Source organism: Lutjanus erythropterus, chromosome 18, assembly GCF_056507025.1.
Source record: "Lutjanus erythropterus isolate fLutEry1 chromosome 18, fLutEry1.hap2, whole genome shotgun sequence".
Classification (NCBI taxonomy): domain Eukaryota; kingdom Metazoa; phylum Chordata; class Actinopteri; order Lutjaniformes; family Lutjanidae; genus Lutjanus; species Lutjanus erythropterus.
Genome location: NC_139334.1, coordinates 35304170 through 35324656, shown reverse-complemented (window position 1 = coordinate 35324656; position 20487 = coordinate 35304170). Strand labels below are relative to the sequence as shown.

At 40.9% G+C, this 20487-nt stretch overlaps 1 protein-coding gene across 1 annotated transcript in view; it reads right to left on the bottom strand.

The window, feature by feature from the left end:
- Positions 1–898: 898 nt before the first annotated feature.
- Positions 899–20487, bottom strand: part of dicer1 (dicer 1, ribonuclease type III) — a 37427-nt gene continuing 17838 nt past the window's right edge. The window contains exons 18-30 of the mRNA XM_084742476.1: positions 20194–20407; positions 19951–20104; positions 19681–19863; positions 18694–18799; positions 17969–18144; positions 15171–15918; positions 12094–12246; positions 8212–8847; positions 5407–5662; positions 5034–5302; positions 3015–3177; positions 2735–2810; positions 899–2364 (exon numbers count right to left, since the gene is read on the bottom strand). Coding sequence (XP_084598602.1) covers positions 2199–2364; positions 2735–2810; positions 3015–3177; positions 5034–5302; positions 5407–5662; positions 8212–8847; positions 12094–12246; positions 15171–15918; positions 17969–18144; positions 18694–18799; positions 19681–19863; positions 19951–20104; positions 20194–20407 — 3300 coding nt within the window. The 3' untranslated portion in view covers positions 899–2198. The remainder of the gene's footprint in view (positions 2365–2734; positions 2811–3014; positions 3178–5033; positions 5303–5406; positions 5663–8211; positions 8848–12093; positions 12247–15170; positions 15919–17968; positions 18145–18693; positions 18800–19680; positions 19864–19950; positions 20105–20193; positions 20408–20487) is intronic.

Below are 20487 nucleotides of genomic sequence, written 5' to 3'. Positions count from 1 at the left end.
ACAAAATACTGTGAGGGAATGTCGACTCAGTGAAACAGATATCTGTGTGTTGTATACTGCATATGTGACTGTTCTCACAGTAAAAAGACAACAGTATGCGTTATTGTCAGAGAGTTGCTGAATTGAAATGCAGTTTTTGTCCAGAACTGAGCACTGAGTGCACCGTTCTTGAGGTAGAAGCACCTGTGGGTGGGATTGATTTCAGATACTAACGCAGTTTAGGAACCACACGGGTATATGTCTCTTCCAACCCCTATTCATCGAGATAGTTTTGAAGAAGTTAGTCAAGTATTCCCCCTCTGCCTTTGCTTTGAAGTAAATGTCAGAGAAATCCAAAGTTTAAGAGTGCAATCTGATTACCTCTACAAGCATTCACCCATCTCATCAATCAATCAATCAATCCTCTGTTTGTTTTTACCCAGAATTCAAAAACAGATTCTCAACTGATGAAATTAATAGCTAACGAAAGAGGGGAAAAAAAAGTTAGGCTTATGTGCAGAGAATACACTTCCTGCCTGCCCGCCCCCTCCAAAATAAATCATCAAGTGTCAACCTCAAGTAAGGGAGGGGGAGAAGACGACAACGCAGCTCTCCTCTACAGCTTGATGGCTGACGAACGGGACAACCAAATCAAACAGATTTCCAATAATTAAAAATAAAAAGGTCAAATAAAGAGGTATTATAGTTACAGTGCAAAAAAGATGAGAAATTCAAGCTTAATACAAAAAACATAGCACCAAACAAAAAAGAAAAAAAGAAAAGAAAATGCATGCAATTAACTGAGGTATTCAAGTGAAAAAGGGCTTATTGATGAGAAAAAAAAAAAAAAAAAAGACATTTAGCGAGAAGCAAAATTTGTCGGAACAGAAAACACGAAAAAAAAAAAAGGCTGGTATCCTTATCCCTAGGAATTGACTTCAACCTCATAGTGTCACATCTGTTATAGCTTTGGTAGGTACGGGATGTGAGGAACACTAGTGTGTTGAAATGAATTGGCCTTTTTCACAAAGACTGTATTTGAAAAGATTCTGTGTGTCTTAACACGAGTATCCAATTTGTAGAAAAGTCTGCAGCATACTGAATGTGTGATATGTCTTTCTCTTCTTATTTATATCAAAACTGGATGATTCGCTCTGCGGAAAGACATTATAGTGCGCAAGAATGACTCATTAAATTCCATCCATTCTTGGTATCAAAACATGTTAAACCAAATCATCAAGATAATGCCATAAACATCTAATCTCGCTCTCACACACTCTAGATATATCCATAGATTTAGAACATTTATAGAAGCCATCCAGTTGTCATGGTTTATACATAAGCTACAAGAACATGCAACCTCAAGTGCGGTTAAAAACTAGTTTAAATTACAGTAACTGGGAATGTTGAAATTCCTATCCGTTTCGCAGGATATGAGGGTGAGCCTTAGGATCTAAGGCCAAGAATATCATTCATGTATTTTATTATTTTTATATATATTTATATTTTTTGCTACGTATATGATTTTGGTGTCAATGTGACCACACAATTCTCAAAGTAACAGACCCTAATGGAATAAGTGCAAAAATGATTAAGAATACCATTTCAAGACAGATTTCAGACAGAAGTGCCACCAGGTTTTTGCTCCAGTGGTATCTGTTAGCCATGTCTGCCGTTAGCGTTTTAAAAACCGCTTTAAAACTGACTGGCACTAGTGCACAGGCTGAGGAGTTTAGCGTTTTTTTTTTTTTTTGTTTTTTTTAACTTCCTACTACATACTTTGATTTACACCTTTGATTGAACTATGTACAGTCTAATACTACACAATAAGCATAAGCCTCATCTCACTGACGTGGAGGTTAACCAAAACAACAAAAATCAAAAACAGTGAGGAATAGACATTGCGACCTGACCTTTTTTTTTTTAAACACTTTGCTAAACGTTAATAAAGCACTCATGTGATTACACAAAGCAGAGAGGGAAAGTAAAGATTGTGTTTGCGCAAAAAAAAGGGAAAAAAAAAAAGGTACAAGATCCGTTGTGAAATCTGTTGTGAGATCAGTCTGCTTCTTTTGTTGCGTCTCCACACAGTGTTCCCTGGCTGCCTTGGTTGTGCCATCGCAGGCTGAAAATACAGGGCTAGCGTCACGCTGTGTTGGGAAGCTGACGCTGCTGCTTTTTCTCCGTTAGCGTCAATAGCTTAGGTGCTAATGCTGAGCTCAGTTGTTTTGGACCTGAGGTTGATTGGCTTTGAGGCTGCGCAGAGCTCGTCGCGCTGCCGCCGACTTGGCGATCCGGTAGCTGCGGCCAACTCCTTTAAACTTGCCCTTACCGACGACCTCCACCGTCACCCGGACCTTCCCGTCGTAGGTTCTCTCTGCAGGGCTGCACACAGAAGAAAAGGAACAGGGTTTCAGATTGGACATAGCCTTCACTCTCTTATAGCAGCCTTTATTTACATCTTCAGCAGAGAGGCCAGGCCTTTATTTGAAACAGGCTAATATTTGAGACACACCTTCAGTCCTAATTTCCTCTTTTCCCCATATTATCAGTCACTCCAGGAAAAAGTTAAGGTTTTTCAACCCAGATGTATTCTTAATGACAGTTTTCTGAAAATGATATTGCCAAAATAGCAAATTCAGACCTCCTATATCATGATACATATTGTCCTGCCTGATTCCTTCCAGTACAAGTTACAAAACTGAACACCTGCCTATTCCATATGAGAAATGTAATGTAGGTGCTGATGTTGTACCTGAACTTGGCAGTTTCTGGTTCCATCTCGAGCAGCTCCCTCACAGGAGAGCGTGGCACATTGGCAGAGAATTTCTCTGTAAGTGATGAGGGGGATGGAGGGTTACGAGGTAAAAAAAAAAAAAAGTGGCATTATAAACATCCTCACACCTTCAATTCTTCAACATGTCAACACAAGTGGCAAAATTTCTGTCTGTTTGGGATCACTCAAGTTCCCTGCATGAACTGCTCAACAATCATGGCTGAAAAGAAATCAGAAATGTGCTTCCACTCTTCCTCACCTATAAGTGGCCTCATCATTGGATAATACACTTGCCACACCGTCTCCAATGACATCCTGCTGTCCATGTAAATTGCTCCAGCTAGCGACTCGAAGATGTCCCCCATGGCCTTAGGGACCTCGATGTCCTCCTCCTTCTCCTCGTCTTCTTCAGAGCGTCGCAGCTGGAAACAAAAACACATCCAACTGTCAGTTGACGCCATCAGAGTGCATGCTTTGGGCTGGGCGATATGGACAAAAACAAACAGCTCATTTTGAGTAAAATAATCAGGTTCTGGTTATATCAAGTAGCCACACAGAACGGTTACATGCTGACAGGTACTACTGTTACACAAGGTGTCCCAAGCCCAGGGACAGGGTCAATCGGGTACAAGGCGAGGTCAAGTTTACTCCCAGCTAGACAGTGAAAATAGTCCCCCCTTTTCTATTCATTCAATCAATAAGCAATTCAGAGTCAAACTGGACACCAAAGAATCAGAATCGAATCAGGATTCCCAACGATTTCCACCCCTACACTGTGGTAGCCACCATCACTGTGGGCACTGTTGCAAATTAAAGGTAATTAAAAGCAATATCAATTTTCTGATTTTTCATGATTTTTGCAATTATGTGATGACATACCTTTATCTGTCAGCTATTTTTGTCACTTGATTAACCAGTAACAGAAAACTGTTTCTTGCACTTTTATGTGAAGAAAGTTTCTGCATTGATTAGACAATGTACAATATTCAATGTTCAATATTATAAAATTGAATTGAAAATGATTAGTCAATTAATTTGTGTAGTCAATCAAAAGAACATTAACTGCCAATGGGGCTCAACAATTTTGAAAAGATATATAATTGGAATTATTTTGACTGATACTGCAATTGTGATATTAGAGGGAATATTTTTTTTTAAATCATATTTCAGGCAAAAATGTCAAATGCTTTTTCTTTGTCAGTTATGACAGCAAATCTTGGAATGTTGGTTATAAAAAAAAGTGATTTTAAGATGAGACTGTAGGCTCTAAGAAATTGTGACAAGCATTTTTTAAAACGTTTTATCAATGAAAACAATTGTTACTTGCAGCCATACGTGAGCATACAAACGTGAGCTGCTACTGGCTGCTGCTGGCATTAAAACAAGAGTTACAAACTTTAGAGTCAAAAACAGCATGCACATCCAAAATTGATGAATACTGGGTGCTGGACAGTAGGAACAGGTACAAAAATCAAACAATAGGTCCGCATACCAGAAACTGCTCCTTGAGATATTTTTAATAGTATCACCACATGTGCCCTTCATCAGACATGTCTTGTCTGATGAAGGGCTGGTGCCCAAAACGTCACGTGTGGTGATACTATTAAAAATATCTCAAGGAGCAGTTTCTGGTGTGCGGACCTATTGTTTGATTTTTAAAACAAAAGTTATCAGCCTAACTATGGTTCCATTTCTTCTGAATAAGCATCAGATTTATCTTTGGCTGAACGTCACAGTCTAGACAGTCTGGTTTTGTAAGCATTTTTAAAAAGTATCAAACGTGAGACTACACTCACAGTCTAACTGTTAATGTACTGACACTACATGTAACAGTTTAAAGCATGCTACATTAACAGCTTCATTGTGTTATTCTTAAGTCTCATTTGATGAATAGTGAGCAGTGGAGTGGTACCACATTACTGCGGCGCATTTTTTCATTTCTTTCAGCTGTATTTTTTCAGTATGTTGGATGTGTATGTGCCTTCTGTCCCAAGGCAGAGACGTACCTCTCAGGCAGAATGAGAGGAGATCTGGTGCCAAGATAGCCATTTCCAGGCAAATTAAATCCAACTGCATTTTCTCTTCAGTACTGAAATCATTGGAATATGAAACAGATTCATAGAAGCTGACAGCCTTGTTATTCAGGCTGATCTTTTTGAATGCTGACTATTATTTTAGAGGGGGGAAAAACTGCAATGGCAGAGATTAGGTTTCTTCCTGCAGGACTTTGTTGTTCAGCACTGATGCTCGCTGTGTTTGTGGTAGAAACTGGACTCACCTCGGAGTCCATGCCTTGCATTTCGTTCTTCTCCAACTGAAACTGCACGAAGTCATCGATGACATGGAAAAGTTCGGGCGAGATGGCCTTGAAGTACTTGTGGTAGTCGTACTTAACGGCCAGAGAGGCAAAGATGGTGTTGTTGACGAGTGCTGAGCGCAGGTCGGTCAGCACGCCGGGAGAGTGCTGCCGCGGGTCTTCATAAAGGTGCTTTGTTATGAGGTAGTCTAGAATTGCATCACCAAGGAACTCCAGCCGCTGGTAACAATCTTTGGAGACAAGGAAATAAATAACAGTCAGAAATGGCTCAAATGACCCACCAAAAAGCAGCGTAAACTGTGAACAGAACAGTCCTGATAAGGTGGAGTCTGACCTGTGATGGTGTTGTAATGGTAGGAAGCGTGGGTGAAGGCTTGCAGGAGGTAAGCCTTGTTCTGAAAGGTGTAGCTGATCTTTCTTTCAAAGTTCTCGAAGCCAGAGATGAGGTGGTTGAGAGTCCGCTCTGCGTCTGGATGGTCCAGCATGCAGCGGGGCGGGATCTTCAGCCAGCCATAGCACAGGTCGATGCCTGTGGTCTGACGGCTCACCACCGCCGTTCCTGTCAAGGTCCCTCTCTCCAACGGTAAGACCTGTCATCATCAGAAACAACTCTTAATATCTCTGGAAACCCTGCTGAGAGTGTCGGTATACATTGTTCTGGAGGAGCACCTTGCGTGGTCTGGCTCCTGCACACACATATATTTGTAACACCCTATGAGTCTTATCGCTACTTGAGATCATCTGGCAGAGCCAAGACCACACAAGATAAAATTTTCTTTGCTCACAGTGGTCTGGAAAGGCTCAACAGGCATTTTTTGGACAGATGTGAACTCCAAGCCTGTTATTGGTCTTTGTTTTCAATTTTCAAACTAAAAGTCCAAGCAGTTGTTAACTAAACGCCTTATTTTACACATTGTGATCCAAGTCTTAATAGTTGTTCAGAGGCTTTAGGAGTTCTAAGTCAGCCAGCTGTTCCCTGATTGGTCCAACTTGCAGCTGCCAGGCTGAACTGATTCTAGCTTCAGTAATAGCATTTCCTTATGGACAAACAAGAGGCTGCGTGCCTGACACTCTGAAACTTTGTGCAAATGTAGGTGGGCAATAATGTCTCCTCCATGGCTGGCTGCTTCGTTTAAGTTCATTACCTTAAAGCTGCTATCAATATTTTCAAATAACTACAGATCACATGTTCACTCAGGGGTATCATATGCAACTGGACTTAGGTTTTTGACGACATCTAGACTCTCTCAAGAGACTTCTTCAGTTCTAACAGCCTCATAAGTCACATACCTCTCAAGGTGTTAACAATCCCACCTGGATCTCCCCACTAGTCAGTCAGAAGTGACGAAGTCTCTTTGATGAGAGGTGAAATGTCTTTAAGAACCTAAGCAAGTCCAGTTGCTTTTGCTAACCCTTACCATGATCTGGATAACTGACAATCTTCATAAACATACAGATCACATGATAACACAGATAGTTCAACCTTTTTTTTTTATTCATGAGTAGCCTGGGAACCTGATGAATCTGCTAAGCTCATGTTTTCATTTGCTCTGGCAGATACATCAGCCCCCTCCTTCTATTCATACAGAATTGGACCAATCACAACAGGAGTGGCACTGATCCAGGTTTTCACAAGTTACATTGTTCTGATTGGTTGCAGGTCTATCCAACGGTGTCCAATCAGCAGGGTCCACCCGGTGCAACGCCTCAGGCTCACGAAACTCAAAACAAACTATCAAATCCACTATTTTTCACCTACGATGTTTTCAGAATCATATCTTAGTGTATCATTTAGCTTTAAGATGAAAAAGATTGTGGTGAAGCACTGCTACGTCACATGTTTCGTTGCTCTGACTGGCTGTAGGTCTATCTTATAGTGTCCAGAGGCATTTTGGTTGTTGATAACACTCTTTGGAAATTATAAATGAAATGAGAGGTTTCAGGCTAATTCACAATTGTGAATTAGTTAGGTGATGCCAGGCTAATGAAGTGGTCAACGTTAAAGATTACATTTGCTAAATAAAAGTTGGTTTGGTATTGTATGTATGGTCATTTTTATTATTTTATTAATTACATACAGTGAGGCCGATATCTTTCAGGGTTTCCACCGGTGTATTGCAAGGCCAGCAACCTATCAGGTCTAAGTATCTGGGATTTAAACTTAAAGGTGTTATTCAAGTAGCAAACTTCTTTAAAGAATAACTCAGTGCGTACTTTGTAAACAAGTGTTAAGTTAAGACAGAGAGAGAGTGTGTGCGCCATTATAGCTGTGAACGTAGCACTGCAGTGTGTGTACACAGTTTAGGCAATTTGTCAGTGAATAAATGCTAAAACTCCTCTGAATACAAGCCTCAATCCTGTGTCTTGCTTGTTGATGAAGGGGGACAGCTCCTATGTTAGTAACAATATTTGCCCTTGAAGGAACCTTTAAAAATGGTGCTCTGTTTCTAGAAGCCAACATAACCCTACCTGCTGGGCCAATAAGTTTAGCACAAGACAGGGTCTTGAGGGTGGAGGAAGCATCCATGGGGATGGCCCTGGTCTGCCCTGCTGCACAGCAGGAGCAGGACAGAAATACATGTAATCACAGCTAGAGAAGTGCCAGTCACGCTATGATTACTGTGACCAAAAAAAAAAAAACACAGTAAACAATATTATGTAATATAATAGTTTTCCTGAAATACTACTATGAGTGCTAAAATGTAGTAAAATGACTCTTGGATTTAATCAACCCTAACAAGCTGAACAAGAATAGTATGATGCAGCTTTGCTCTACTCTTAACATCAAATTAACATCAAATACAGTAAAAATTTCCTTAAAAAGAAGCAGTTTGGTTGTTCAAAGTTTAAGACTGTATATTACTTTAAATGCAGCACAGAGTCAGTGTCTCTTAGATTCTGCACACCCTTTCTTGTTTTCATACATGTTCTGTTTCTTTGAAAGAACAAATACCGAGCCCAGAGCAGAAGCTGACTTGTGAGAAAAGACATTCTTCTACTGCATGGCACAGTTTAACTTGCTTTTGGTACTTTTCTTTGTTTTTCACTGCAGATCGTACTCTTTCAGTGCAAGTGGAGCAGTTGGAAAACAAAAACGGGAATGATTGAGACAGAACAGAGTGGGGAGGTTAACACTCACCTTGAGGCCCAGTGAGCAGAGGAACATCTGGGCAGCTCTCTCTCCACAGCTGGTCAGGTAGCAGCCCAGCAGAGCCTCCACACAGTCAGCGATGCTCTTGTCGGCAATGCACTGCTCCGTGTGCAGGTCGTACGAGATAGACTGCTTTCCGAGCTCGGCGCCGCAATTCTCCTCCGACGGATTCCAAAAACCCACCACGAAGTCGTCCTCCTCTCCGGCCTTGCTGGGATCCAGGTAGCACATGGCGTCCCACGAGCTGTAGTCAAACTCCTCTGCAGAGGGCCCGCTGGGCGCCGGTTCTGATGGGTAGTGAGCTGTGGTAGGGTGGAGAGGCTTCTTCGGGGCCTTCCACTCGTACGGTGACTCCATGGCAGGGGAGGAGCCAGAGGTCGGGGTGAGGGAGGGTGGGAAGCCGCTCAGGGGGAATTTCTTACCAAATGCACCAGATCCCAACAGCATGTTGTCAATGAACTTGATGTGCTCCTTGTAATATTCAAGGTCGTCCTCCATGTTCACTTCATCCTTTGGCTCATCCTTCAGCATCAGGTCACCGTCCTCGTCCACCTCGTCACCCTCTTCGTCGTCATCATCGTAGTCGTTTCCAGACTGCCCATTGGCCAGGAGCTCCTCTTTGGCCTGAAGGATGGAAAAACAGAAGAAGAGCAGAGGTCAAGGACAAAGATTCATTTTAGGTACAGCTGCAACAATTAATCAACTATAATTAAATTAATCACCAACTATATTGATAATCGATTAATGGGTTTGAAATATTTTTTTAAGAAAAAAGTCAAATTTCTGTGATTTCAGCTTTTAAATATGATTATTTACTAATGTCTTTGGGTTCTGGGCACATCAAGGCAATAAAGGACATCATCTTAGGCTTTGGGAAACATTTTTTGTACCATTTTCTGACATGTTATGGAACAAAACTCTCAGATTAATCAGGGATAATCGACTGATTAATCAACAATGAGAATAACCATTAGCTGCAGCCCAAATTTTAGGTATTCTCCATTAAAATGAACCTCCCTGGTGTAGGAGTTTCTATAGGAGTTGCCTACCATACTGTAAACAGGGATGGAAACTGATTTAGATTTTACTGATACCAATGACTGGTCAGATTATTTATTGATTACTGACTGATGATTCCCTGAATGCTTTCAATTTTTGCGTGGAAAAAAAGTGGCTTGCATTGGTTTTCCATTTTGTGTTTTATTATCTCTGAGTAGTGAAAAAACCCTCCATCATGACTCCTCGTGGCAAATTTCCAGAGGCATAGATGCACAAGTTTGATGTCACCGTTTGTCAGGAAAAAAAATGTCAAATCAGTATCAATAAAAGGAAGTGATAAGCTTGGTTGCATACAATTCTGATGAATCAGACATTTGGAACCGGATCTCAGTTCCCATCACTAATTGTTGGTTTGCTGAGTAAACTCAACAAGCATGTTACAAGTTTCAACAGCCCTTAAACATGGTGTGAGGAGACGCTGCCAAACCGAACTCATGACTCAGAGACAAGTCACTTTCTTTAGTTGTGGTTTGGAATCCCTATAAAAATAACATTATAACACAAAAGTTGTGAATTTGTAGAATCAGACACTGCCAATCACTCATAACCTACAAAAGCATCTGTCTGTCTGTCTAAAACAAGATGACTGCAATAATCAAGTCTTTAAATTAAGCATCTTTGTTTTGAATTTTTTTTAAGATGCCGTATACAACATTTATCCTCTAGGTCCCTGTAGAACACCAGCATCTCAGACCAGTCGGTCTGAGCACACACTGCTAACAAAACTCAGATCAAACTGTCAAACTAGGAAGTACTGATTGAATATGGATCAAGATGTTACTAAACTGCCTATTTCTCGCTTAAAATGTTTTCAGAAACATGTTTTGGTCACCGTTTTGTTTTACAATGAGAAAGACTAACCAGAAAGCTGCCATTTTGGATCTCACATCTATAAGAGAACCCCAGATCCCCAAAGATCTCAAGAGAGTGATAATTTTAACCCAGACCTAAACATAACCAGGTGTTTTCTGTCCCAAACATGCACTTGTGGCCATCACGGCTAAACAAAGACGACTGAATAACAACAAACCCACAGGGAACCTGCTCAAGAAGGCATCGCTCCACTTTATTTTTACATTGCAAATAGGTGTTTGCTGACATCTAATGAGGCTGAAGATTGTATTTAGCACCAAGCACAGTCACCAGCAGAGGAATTAGTAATTTAGTTAATTCTGTGAAAGAAAATGTGGTTTTCAGCCTCTCAAATATGGGGAATTCACACTTTTCTTTGTTTATTACCATATTATAATGAATATCTTTCAGTTTTAGACTGATGAGACATTTAAAAACGTCACCCTGGGCATTTTTCACTATTTAATGACATTTTAAACATAGCAATCAGCTTTAGTTTGTTGTTATTTGACAAGATAATAAGATAATAAATAAGGGAATTTGTACAGGGGCAAGTAAAAAAATGATACAGATTTCTGACCCACTTGCCTGACTGGGAAAGTGAAAAAAAATAAATAAATAAATAAAATAAATAAATAAAAATAATACTGAACCCTGATGAGATTTTTAGGTTTTGTCCCTCATTTTAAAATATATCAGTAAATACGCCACACATGAACCCTGAAGCTTTAACCACACAATAAATACAAACATCTCACAGCATCAAATGAAATACTGTCATTAACCAGTCCTTCGTTGAGAGAATAGTTCATTTGCAAAAAACAACAGTAACTATTCTCAAAATGAATAAACCAATTTGATTGATATTACACTAAGGGCACAATATCAAAAAAATTATGAAATTAACAAAATTGAGATCTCTTATCAAAACACCCTGACTCCTGTTTGATTGATTTTCCTTGGAGTGCACAAAAAATGATTTAGGAAAATAAATAAAAACAGAGATATCTGTTTCTGCAAATGAACATTTCAGTATTATTACTAACAGTGACCTGATGCTCTGTATGACACAATCAGTCAGTTGATTAAACTGTTGGAGCAGCAATTATTAATCGATTAGCCAATTATTACATTACTTGCCAATTATTCTGATAATCAATTAATCAGTTTGAGTAATTTATTTAAGGAAAAAAAAAAAAGTCAAAATTTTCTTGATTCCAGCTTCTCAAATGTAAATATTTTCTGGTTTCTTTACTCCTCTCAGACAATAAACTGAATATTTTTGGGTTGTGGGGAAAACAGGACTTTTGAGGACTTTGGGAAACACTGATTAACTTTTTTTTAACCATTTTCTGACATTTTATAGGCATGCAACTATTATTCGATCAAATAATCTATAGATTGACTATGAAATAGTTGTTAGTCCTAAAACCTGTATCGTGTTACTGTATAGAATCATCATATCACCCAGCCCTACTACAGAAGTACTGTTGTGTATGTTCATACTCCTACACCTCATGAAAGGGAATGTCATGAGAGTGTGCACAGTGGTTTATTCCAAAACTGGGTGATGAATGAAACATGCAACTGTTTCATCACATGAACTTGCTGAAATGTTTCTGAACTTTTACTGTTTTAGGTCATCTGCTCTCTCTCTGCAGTACATCTATGTGAATTCTTCCTCATTTTTAATGACCATCAAGCTGCTTTCCTTGTACAAAGTGCTGCATTGTCATCTTCTTAGCGTAGCAGAGTTACATATTTTCACTTTCATGACATTACACGTAGGATGCTGTGGGACTTCAAACCGAAACACAAACATGATGTGCTGCCAAAGAAGGTGGCAGCCTGCCCCCTAGTGGCCTGATAATGTCATATCATCTATAACAGGGAAAGAATGGATGAATGATTTGAAAAAATACATACTGTATTGAGCAGAGATAAATGTCATCTACTGACCTCCTCTGAATCCAGTTTGTCGGTGCTGCTCTTGTCCTGGTTGACCACGTATCCAGGAGGCAGCCAGTTGACGGGGGGGTCGAAGATGGACACCACCATCCTGCTGGGGAGCCCCTTCTTCTTTCCCAGGCGGTACAAGTTACAGTTGCTCACCTGGGACAAATGGATGGTGCAACAGAGGATGAGTCGAGGCCTGTACAAGTTAAATACAACAGGTTTTCTGGTGCTGGGTTGTTATTCATGCACTGTCTGTGTGTAGACACATGGGAGATGAGAAGATTTCAGCTGGTTTACTCAGCTGATTAATGTGCATACCTGGTTACAACAGCATATGCCTGACCACTGACCCGTGTGACCAACTTGTGCTGCTGTGCAACTACATCAATGCATAGAACAGCAAGTGAAACTTAGAAATGAACCTAATTATAGGTTACTGAAAGGGCTACAATGCAGGACAAAGCCAAACAGCCAGTGCCCTGCGTGGCAATAATGCCCCTTCTAAAATTAGCTACCCACACAGCCAGTGTGGCATGCCCTGTTTTGAATTGCCTTGTTCCCTTAAAAGAAAGAATCAACTCGCGTTTCCAAGATTCTACGTGATCATGCTGGTCATCAACAGTAAGGCGAGATTTCTCACTCGCTCACTTTAGCTAACCCACTAACTAAAATATCTGACCATTAACATCATGTGATAAGCACAAGCAGCTAAACAATGTACAGCCTAAGTATTAATACATGTGTGTTTTAAAGTTTACCAGGATAGGCCTGTTGTTACGTAGTGTTAGCTCACTACAAAACACACAGAGTTCATAACTCATTGTGAGATCTGACATGTTGCTACTTGACCAGCACCAAACCAGAGGCAGCAAACCAGATAACAGGAGAAAACCTCACCAAATACCCACACAGACACACATGATAGATGGTGGGTCTGTATTTAAATCAGCATGTAAGTGAATGACCTGGCTTGGGAACCAGAGGGTGGCCAGTTCAAGTCCAGCACAGACCAGCATCACAAGGTGTCAGTTCAACTCACTGGCACTGCTGAAGTGCCCTTGAAAAGCAAAGCACCAAACTAGAGCTGCAGCAAATAACCAAATAATCAATTACAAAATTAATTCCCAATATTTTCATAATCGATTAATCGGTTAGAGTACTTTCTTAGGGGGAAAAAAAGTCATAATTTTCTCATTTCAGCTTCTTAAATGTGAATATTGTCTGGTTTCTTTACTCATTTCTGACAGTAAACTGCAAAGTTTGGGGCTGTGAACAAAACAAGACATTGGAGGATGTTACACTTAGTTTTGGAAAACGATCAACATTTTTCACCATCAGTAATAGAAGTAATTATTGAGAATTTAACTGGCTATAAAAATAATTGTTAGTTGCAGCCCTACACTGAATCCCTAACTAGGCGGGGCAACACTTTAAGTGGCAGCTTTTTCACTCTGATATCTCTCCATTGATGCATGTCTATAGAGCCTGTTCACGCATAAGTGTATAAAAAATAACAGGGAAAACATGGAAATCCCCCATGAGGGATTAATGAAGTGCGCCACCTTCTTCTTCTTCTGCCTCTCTGGTCTCTCTCTGGAGCTGAGGCAACAAAATCCTAAATACAAATTTTGTACAGAAATACAGTTTATGGTGGTCAGGGAGCTCAGCTGGTAGAGCTAGACCCCGTGTACTGAGGCTGTGAGTTCTCTGCAGCGGCCATGGGTTCGTCTCCCCCTTTTGACTTTGCTGCGTGTCATCCCCCAATTCTCTTGCCCCCTTTCTTGTCCTCCCTTCAGCTGTCCTACAAATTAAAGGTAAAAAGCCCCAAAATATATATATTTATATTAAAAAAAAGTTATGGGTTATATTGATGCTGACAAGAGGACTGGTGTCATATGATGCCTTGTGTTTCTAGAGTTGCATATTTTTACAGATATGTAAGGAATTGTTAATATGTCATATTTCTTTAAAGGGAATTTAGTGTAGTATCCTCCCCAGTGAGCTTCAGTTTAATTCAAACTGCTAATATTGTATGTATATTTTTTGTAACTTTTTGTCACCATTAGGCTACAGGGACACTTGGTAAGTGCTAAAATATAATAAGCTTGTCTGACGCTGACTGTGGTTAATAATTGGTTAGGCTAATTATCAGCTAATTGTACTAATACTCTTTTTCCTGCATGCAAAGTAATTACTTCTCGTTATTGAACCAATGATTATGGCCTTCATGCCCTACAGTTTGGTCACAATAAAATTGTAATTTCTTAAGTTATCATATCAGTGGTTATAATGGAGACAAAATTCACTTTGTATGTTTCCAGTCAGCTCCAACAGTATTTTAGTCTGTGCACAGCAATTTAGCAAACATGCAACAATGTCAAAAGTATCTTTTAGAGTGTAGATGTAAATTACAAGGAAGCTCACAATGCAGAGTCCCTACACATTTTCCAATGTCAATTATCAAGCATTTTCAAGATGCATTTCCAAGTGTTTCCAGCAGCTTTGACAAATGACTTATTTAGATGTGCTTCATACACTCAAAATGATTAGGCCCTATTACATTTTCTTCATTACATTCAATCAGATGTTGCTGTGCTCTAAACAAAATAAATTATGTTTTGTGATAGAATTCTACGGATGGGAGACAAATTAAAGGAAAATACAACAAAGTTTCATGCTTAAAAATGTGTCACTTGTGTTTTAGCACACTTAACATCCTATAAAATCTGACTGAGTCAAAATAGAACAATTACTAGAAAAAATAACCTCATAAAATCAATAAAAACCTTGTAATGTTTTCATTCTCCGACTATTTTATTTTTTTTACCTAAGAAGCTAAATATTAAGTCAGAGAGTGGTTTATTTTGAAAGTAATGCAATTACAGTTTCAAGTACTTTATCCAAAATCCAAACACTTTTCTTTAAAGACACCAAAAAGTATTTTCAAGGATTTCCAGCACCTGTAAGAACCCTAACAATGAGTTAGATACAATGAAACAAGCAACCTGTCGATCTGACTATAATTGTCATTTCACTTATGATGCCCCTTCATCTTTACAATAAGTCACGAGCTGCCTCACCTTTTTGCTGCGCATGTAGCTGAGGCGTCCTTCGTGAGCATCGGGGTAGGTACAGAACAGGTACGTGGTGATGGCGTGCTTGAGGAAAGAGTCTCCGAGCATCTCCAGCCGCTCCAGGTTGAAGCCGTCGCTGGCGTTGGATAGGGTCAAGGCCTGCAGGATGAGGCCCGGGTTGGGCCCCAGGCTTTTGGGGGAGTCTCCTGCCTGGGTTCTGTGCTGCGGGACAGCGGCGAGGTCAGGAGAAGGTGCTGCGGGAGCCCGGCTGCAGACTGAGGTAGCTTTATTTGTGTGGTCTGAGGTCCTCCCCGGTGTACATTCATCACTAGGCTGTGGAGGACTGGAGCTGGGCTTCTTCAAGCTGTGAGAGGGCTGCACGGGAACTGAGGTAGTGGTTTGTATTGATTCGGGGCTCTGCAGCCCAGGGGAGCTGGGCTGGGAGCGTTGGCAATTGTCATGTTGGTGAAGGTGCTCATCTTGGTGGCCGTCGTCGTCGCAGTCGGCGACTTGGGCAGTGCCGTTGATTAGGTTCCTCGTGCAGGTGGCTTCTCCGGGCTCGTGGGCCGCGAGGGGGTCCTGCTCGGGCAGGGGAGAGTGGTGACTACTAGGATGTGTCAGGGAACTGGGCTCAGGGGTTACAGTCTCTTGGTGTGTACAGTGACCCTCGCCGTCCTCACCACAGGACTCAGGACAGGAGATGAACGTCTTACTGTCGATAGACCTCTTCCAGCCAAAGTCCAGGTTTGGATACCTGCCACATACAAACACCACCTGTACATTAGAATGCTGGAAAAACACCGTGGAAATCTCAAGAGACTATTTCAAATTAAGCAGTTTTATGCTTGCTTGCTCTATGGTGTCACTTAGGCAGTGACAGAATTCCTACAGGGTTCTTTAAGTTAAATTTAAGACTTTTTAAGACCTTTTTAATACCACGTGATAAAATTTAATGCCAGCTTCACAACCATACTGCCTAAAGTTTTAAATTGAAGATATGCTGGAAAATTGGTTTGGATTGTGCTGCCACTTTAAAAACAGCACTTTTAGGATATTTTTTCATTACTAAATTATTGCTTATTTAAAAAACAAAAACAAAAAGCATAATTTCAGAACAGACCTAATATTTTAAATAGACTTGCACCGATTAATCGGCAATGCTCGGAATCGGGCCGGTTTTCACGTGACCGGCCCTGACCGGTGACCGGCCAGTCAGCGTCACAAATCCGGTTCTGTGCCCATCATTGTCACACACGTTCTGCACGATGGTCACGTCATGCGCGCAGCAGACAAACTGACCGTGACGTCAACACAGCGCTGATAACAGCTACACACTCAGACACACGTCTGCTTGAAGATGGTGTCAGAGACAGATTCCAAGAACAGGATAAAGAAAAGACAGACAGTCTACAACGAGACAGAGCAGCTGACAATGTCGCAAAACAGCCGTAAACTCTCTCGCACTTCAGGCTAATGCTAGCAAGCTAGCAGCAGACTGCTGTTCACAGAGGGACAGTTAAAATCTCACCTCCTGTTCTGGCTGAAGAATAAACAACCTGTGTTGGTGTGTCTCCTCAAACATTTTCTCATCCAGACTTGTTTAACTTCTGTGTTTGTTTTTCTCACGGCAAAGTTTTACTTCAAACTGTTGCACCGCGTTAGTCTCCGGTTTGTTTACATCCGCTTCCACAAAAGATCACGTGAAATCGCGTCCCACGAAATCCCGCGAGATCACGTTCACCCAATTCATAATCTTAATATAAAATTATGATTAGGCTGGTTGTAATCTGGATGATTTTGGAGAAAGTATTAAATGAATATTTAATAGTCAGTGTCTTATTATGAACATATTTAAAAGAAAAGTTGCAAAAATGTTTGTGAATGCTGTCAATTACAGTTCTTAGAAAGACTGAAAATCGGAACCGGCCAAAATCGGAATCGGTAGGTCAGACCCCCCCCCAAAAATCGGAAATCGGAATCGGCTAAGAAAGTTGAAATCGGTGCAAGTCTAATTTTAAATATCACTGATTCACTAATATCTCACTGGAAACAAATCTAAAATGTCGATAAAATACTTCATATTTCTGACATCAAAACACTGAGTGAAGTTTGTAAAGAATGACATTGGTCAATATCTTCAGTCCTCTGTGCTCCTCTGATGAGATTCACTGCTGCAGGTACAGCTGACAGAGAGAGGACAGGCTGCTTTGTCTCATCCTGCATTGAAGTTTACAAGAATTTGTCAAATTTTTGGATTCGTGGAAAACTATAATACGGTCAGGCTACATTCAAACAGCGTTCATTTTAGCCCTTTGGTGACAACTGGCTCAATGTCCTTATCTAAAACAAAGTGGATGGATAAGAGACAGCAGACAGAGTAGCTTGATCTGTTGCTCTGTCTCTGCTTGCTTGTTAAACAGGTGTGTTGACAAAGTATTTGCTGAAGTTTTATGCCACTATTTTACTTTAACTAGCGTTGTTGCCATCAACTAAAGTAGGCTAATCCTGAAATTATGTTTACTTCATTGTCTCTCCACTGTGCTGCCTTCATGTGTCTTTGTGGGTGTTAAGAGCTGCCCTGACACTTAGCAAGTGTGAAGCCACCGCACGATAACACATTACACCAAGTGAGGATGAACTATTTATATGATCCTGTGAAAGAAAGTAAGACATTTGTTAAAAAAAAAAGACTTTTAAGGCAGTAAAAGTTTGGTGCAGGGGCCATTATTCCATTCTTTAAAGAAAGTCCTAGGAAAACTGAGCTTATACTGTGTGTTATGTTGTGTATTGTATGGAGCAGGAACCTGAAGTCAGGAGGGAGGGTCTGGGCTCCCACACCAGCTTCACTGGCTGTCTGGGCTCTGAGCTCCTCAGCGGTCAGGAGGCAGTGGAGGCGGTACAGGATGCTGGGCAGACACACTGCTTTCCTCCACAAGGAGGCAGGGATGGGGTGGATGGCACACAGCTCTGGAACCAGGATCTGACAAACACAAAATGCTGTTATACTGGGAGCTGGTGTGTAGCTGAAACTCATTTCTGTAGTGAAGTTCACATTCACACAGACATCATGCTTAAATTTCGACCAACAGCAGAGCTTTGCATATACAAACCATGATTTGTCTATGTAAAATAGTTAGTCAGTTAGCATTGTTGTGGATAAAAAAGGGTCAAGATATAAAAAAAAGATATAAAAAAGTAACCACTGAAATAAAATATATATAATATTGCTGCAGCTGTATGATCTGCTGAGCCATGTGTTCATTGAGAGGCTGGATTCACTCACTTGTTTACTAAAATCCTGTCACTATCTATAATGCAGGTTCTTAAAATGGTCATGTTCATTTGTCCACTTGTCTGTCTTCCTCACTTTTGTTTCTTTTTCTTAAAAATGTAATATAGTTTGTCATAATTTCTGTTTATACTTCTTTGTGGAGCCTGTGTTTTTTGCCCAAGTCCAACTCAGTGGTCTCAGTGAATCGACTGAAGGGGCTGTGGTTTTCAGCAGCGTGATCAAACAAGCAGCCGGTACCTGTTTGTTCTGCAGACTCTCCCACTTGGCCTTCCTCTTCTCTGCACTGCTGAGTGGCAGGGCTTTGCCCTTCTGGTTCAGGTGCCGAGGGGTTAACAGGTTCAGTCTGAGAGAAAGAAGAAAACAGTCTTAACTTTCTACCCGTCCAAAAACACAACGCGCGTACACAGAGGTATGCTTACCAAGTGCTGTCATGACATTGGGACTGTGTCACACTGTTATTAATTACGAGACAAGATGAAGGTTTAAGGACTCAGACAAAATATTTTAAGAGCTCCATCATGCTCCATTTTCAGTACACATTTTCAAGCTATTTAAATTCAAACATTTTTGCAGTACCTACACCAAAAAACTTTTGAAGCCTTTATCATCACATCTAAATCATTACTATGAATGAAACTGTGAAAAATAAAGTATACAGAATATCTTTATATCCACAGTGATGAATGTGCAGTATACTGTCACTGTGTTTATTTTAGCAACTGTTCATAATTTGATTTGACTGTATATTTTGATTATTTAATGCTTGGTTATTTCCAGATTATGGGCTCAGCCGACCACTTACCTGTCTATGAAACACAAATGCAACAGCAGGATACATTCAATTTACAAAAGGTGTGTATTCAAATTTCAAGCACACTTAACTTTGAAAAAATAATGTTAAAATTAAGCATTTTCCAAAGTTTCAAGACTTTTTGCGAACCTTATTTTAAAGAAGCAGCAGAACCACATATTGCCTGTCCCTTCCTGTATGAAGCCTGGCTGCTCTTCAGCCTGAGCTGACACTGACTTAAGTGACCTCACCTGTGGCAATTTATCAGACTTCATACAGAACCTTCTAAAGGCTTTATACAACATTTTCCCACATATGCAGTAGTACTGAGTAGAAGTACCTTGGAAAATCAGGTCAACTATCACATCCAACTGACAGAAAGTGGACATTAGTTCACAGCTATACTGAACCGTCATGATCCCTGTGCTGCTGACCTGGAGGAGGTGTGGTCGACATCCAGGAGCGGCTGGTTCAGGTTGGACAGGTCCAGGTTGTACTTGGTTTTGTAGTACTCAGCAAAAGTCTCGTACTCTGGTGAAGGAAACTTGCTGAGCGGCGTCAGGTCTGTGTACACATCAGCGACGTAGAAGCGATGAGGCTGGTCGAAGTTACGATACCTGACAGAGGAGTAGTGTGAGGGTCAGTACGGAGCTCAAACCAGTCAGAAGCATTTACACAGTCATGTTGAGAAGCTGCAGTGGTACCTTGGAATGATGACAGCATCCTGGTAGTCCTCGAGCTTGAAGGTGAAGGGATTCTGCTTGGTGTACTGAGTGGTAGGAATGCCAGTGCGGGCCTCAGACTTCTCAATGTCCTCCATGAACTTAAAGTCCATATCTAGTGTGTTCGAGTCCCCAACTGAAGCAGCACAGAGAAGCAACCAATAAATATCAGCATACCTGTGGAAAAACAATCAACTGAGCTGGACTGAGAGCAATTTTACTCACCAACATTCAGAGGTAGAACGCAGTAAGCCGAGTCAGCCAGCGTGGGCTTGAACTCCAGGGCAGGTTTCTCCAGGCGGAGGATGTGAGAGAAGATGTACTGGTGCAGGCGGGTGATGAGGTCGAGCTGGGCGGCGGTGAGCGTGAAGCCGGATTTCTGCAGCTCGATAGAGATGGTCACCTCACCAGAGCGTGTGTACACCGGGAAATGTGGGATCTGGAAAGAAGGAGAGCACCAGTTAGCATCCATAACCAAAGATGAGAGGATGGTGCTTGGGCTGATAAAAGAGTAAAAGA